The sequence below is a fragment of the Penaeus japonicus genome, unplaced genomic scaffold, assembly GCF_977035675.1.
Source record: "Penaeus japonicus unplaced genomic scaffold, GWHDUDI00000001_assembly GWHDUDI00000038, whole genome shotgun sequence".
In the NCBI taxonomy this organism is placed as follows: Eukaryota; Metazoa; Arthropoda; class Malacostraca; order Decapoda; family Penaeidae; genus Penaeus; species Penaeus japonicus.
The window spans coordinates 9062181-9064680 of record NW_028234440.1 but is presented as its reverse complement, the minus strand read 5'-3'; the positions used below and the strand labels follow the sequence as shown (position 1 = coordinate 9064680).

At 37.8% G+C, this 2500-nt stretch overlaps 1 protein-coding gene across 1 annotated transcript in view; it reads right to left on the bottom strand.

Annotated features, from left to right (window-relative positions):
- Positions 1 to 2500, bottom strand: part of SmE (Small ribonucleoprotein particle protein SmE) — a 3621-nt gene that overhangs the window by 871 nt on the left and 250 nt on the right. The window contains exon 2 of the mRNA XM_043015673.2: positions 1144 to 1312. Within this exon, the coding sequence (XP_042871607.1) occupies positions 1144 to 1312 (169 nt within the window). The remainder of the gene's footprint in view (positions 1 to 1143; positions 1313 to 2500) is intronic.

Here is a 2500-nt window from a genome sequence, read left to right as displayed (position 1 = left end):
ATAAATTTTAGTACAATATTTGCCATTGTCTTCCTCCATTTGTGGGCCTATGACACTGGACTATCTCAATCAATTTTGTGCTTTTCATAACAAGGGTCAATGCAATATCAATAACACTGTCGTATTATTGCACTTAATTAAAAAAATTCAAATGGTTAGGTTTATCACATAATATACCAAATCAACAGATAACTTTTTTTTCTTGTAACCCATTGTCTTAGAGTTGTCTGCTTTCTGCAAACTGAGGATGATATAGAAAAGAAAGTTCCTTGCTTTTATGAATGTTGAAGCATTTGCTGTAAAGAAGAAATTTTTGTTTGAAATTTCTTGCAATCTGTTACATGAAGTACGGCCAAAACAGTGTGGCAACCTTCTTTGTTATGGTTGCACACCAAACAACGAATTACATTATGTTTTGTAAGATGTAAGGAAAATGGTAGTGCTTTTGAAAAGAATCTTGAAAAAAATAAATATGAATCAATTCTCAGCATCTACCTGCAGTTCTTGCATAGGACGACCATGCTAGGTGACTATTACAAAATACTAACTTGAACAAATGGCCAATGTAAATTATACAAGTACTTGTACAACTTAATGAACTTAATTAGATTTGGATTATGACATCCAGTTCTTTAACAACAGGGCTACCACCTAACATGAATACATAATAATGTTTGTCTCTTATTCTTGACTTTGGCCTTAATTGCAATCAACTTTACTAATGAAAGGGATACACACAGAGAATTGTGAGATGATGAAGCTACAATGAAAAATCATTTTTTTATCTTAACCAAATTCGAACTCAAGTGCACAAAATATTAATTAATCACATTACACCTTCCCAGAAAATATATCAATATTAACCTATAATAATCCTAAAAAACAAATCAAGAAAATAATCGTTACGTCTGGCAAATCTAAATCCTGTCCCTCTGACTAGACCCTGTGTGCCAACTCCACTATCAATCCCCTCTTCCCATTCCATGCTTACTATGTGTGCCTACCCTCCACCTCCCCAAATCCCTGGCCACAACTGCCAACCCCCTAGCTCCCTTCCCTAACCACACCTATTATTACTACCCCATTCCTTACCTACACCCATCATGACCACCCCACCTCTCCACCTCGCCCCCAGACACTCACCAATGGTCTTTCTGGTCCCCTTCTTCATCTGCACTTCCTCAGCCTGGTCGAGCATCACGTTCATGTACTCATCGAACCCAATGATGTGTCCTTCAATACGGAGGTTCTGGTTCTCGTAGAGCCAGACCTGCACTCTGGCTCGTGACTGGAGGAATCTGAAGATAAGGTTCTGGGGGACAGGGGTTAAGGAAAGTACGAGGAAGAAGGCGTTCTCGGTCATTATCATGGATGTCGGAGGTGTTTTTTGGATGGTGCTGGTAAGGAGTGTGTTGGATGTTCTATATATTGCAACGTGAAGGATGACAGTGTTGAAGGAATGTGTTAACCTGTTAACGATGGGTGACAAGATATCATGTCTAGTGTTTTTTGGGTCAGACGCCGGGAACGAGATATTTAGTCAAGATTGGTCCGCTGGGTGATCAGGTGTACAGCGCTCGGTTGTGGCTAGTGCAGCTGAGAATCCTAAGGCGTTAGGCTTAAGCATTAGTAATATCCCGGCATTTTGACCATTTAGAGCCAAAATAACCCCGTCATTAATGAGTTAAATATGGTAAAAGGGTGTCAATAATCACTGTGAAAAAGATGAAGAAAGATGAAGGAGGAATGTATGGATTATAGTAAGGCAGAGTTTGGGCTACTTTTTGGAATTTTTCAACATTTGAAAATGTAATTTCTTAGATGCTAACACAATATTTAAAATGGAGAGAGACATACCTGTGAATTAAAACAAGGAACAGTTAATCTATCTATTTATTAAAAAATCTTTCAAGCAGATATTTATATTAGAACCCATTAAAAGTTGGACATAAACTAAGGAGATAATATAAAGGAATACATAAGTACACAAAATAGCCTGCACACAGTCAAGGTAAGACCTCAATATTTCCTGAAAGACTGCGAACTTATGTCTGGTGATGTGGCCTCAATGCTTCACACTAAGGCACTATGAATATTTTTCCCTAGTAGTTAATCCTCAAACAAGGAACCTATAGAAGGCCTACTTCCTGCATATCATGGGGAGCTTGTCACCCTTGGCCATAGCTGAAGCAGAGGTTTTGCTGTCATTTCATGTGGCCCTATTTTGAAAAGGAACATTAATACTTACCATAGCAATTTCCTTATCTTAATATCTCCAAATTGTAATTACTGTCTTGGTTATGAAGGAAGCAAATCCTGCAACCACGTGCATGACTTCAACCCATTTCATTTGGTTACGGAACTATAAAATACTCCTTCACCAACCCTAATGCTTCTTATTCATGTAACATCTCTAGCACTAAATTCACAACCTATAAGAGAAAAAATTACCCCAATAATCACATTAAATCCAAATATATGAATCCATTAGCAATGTCAT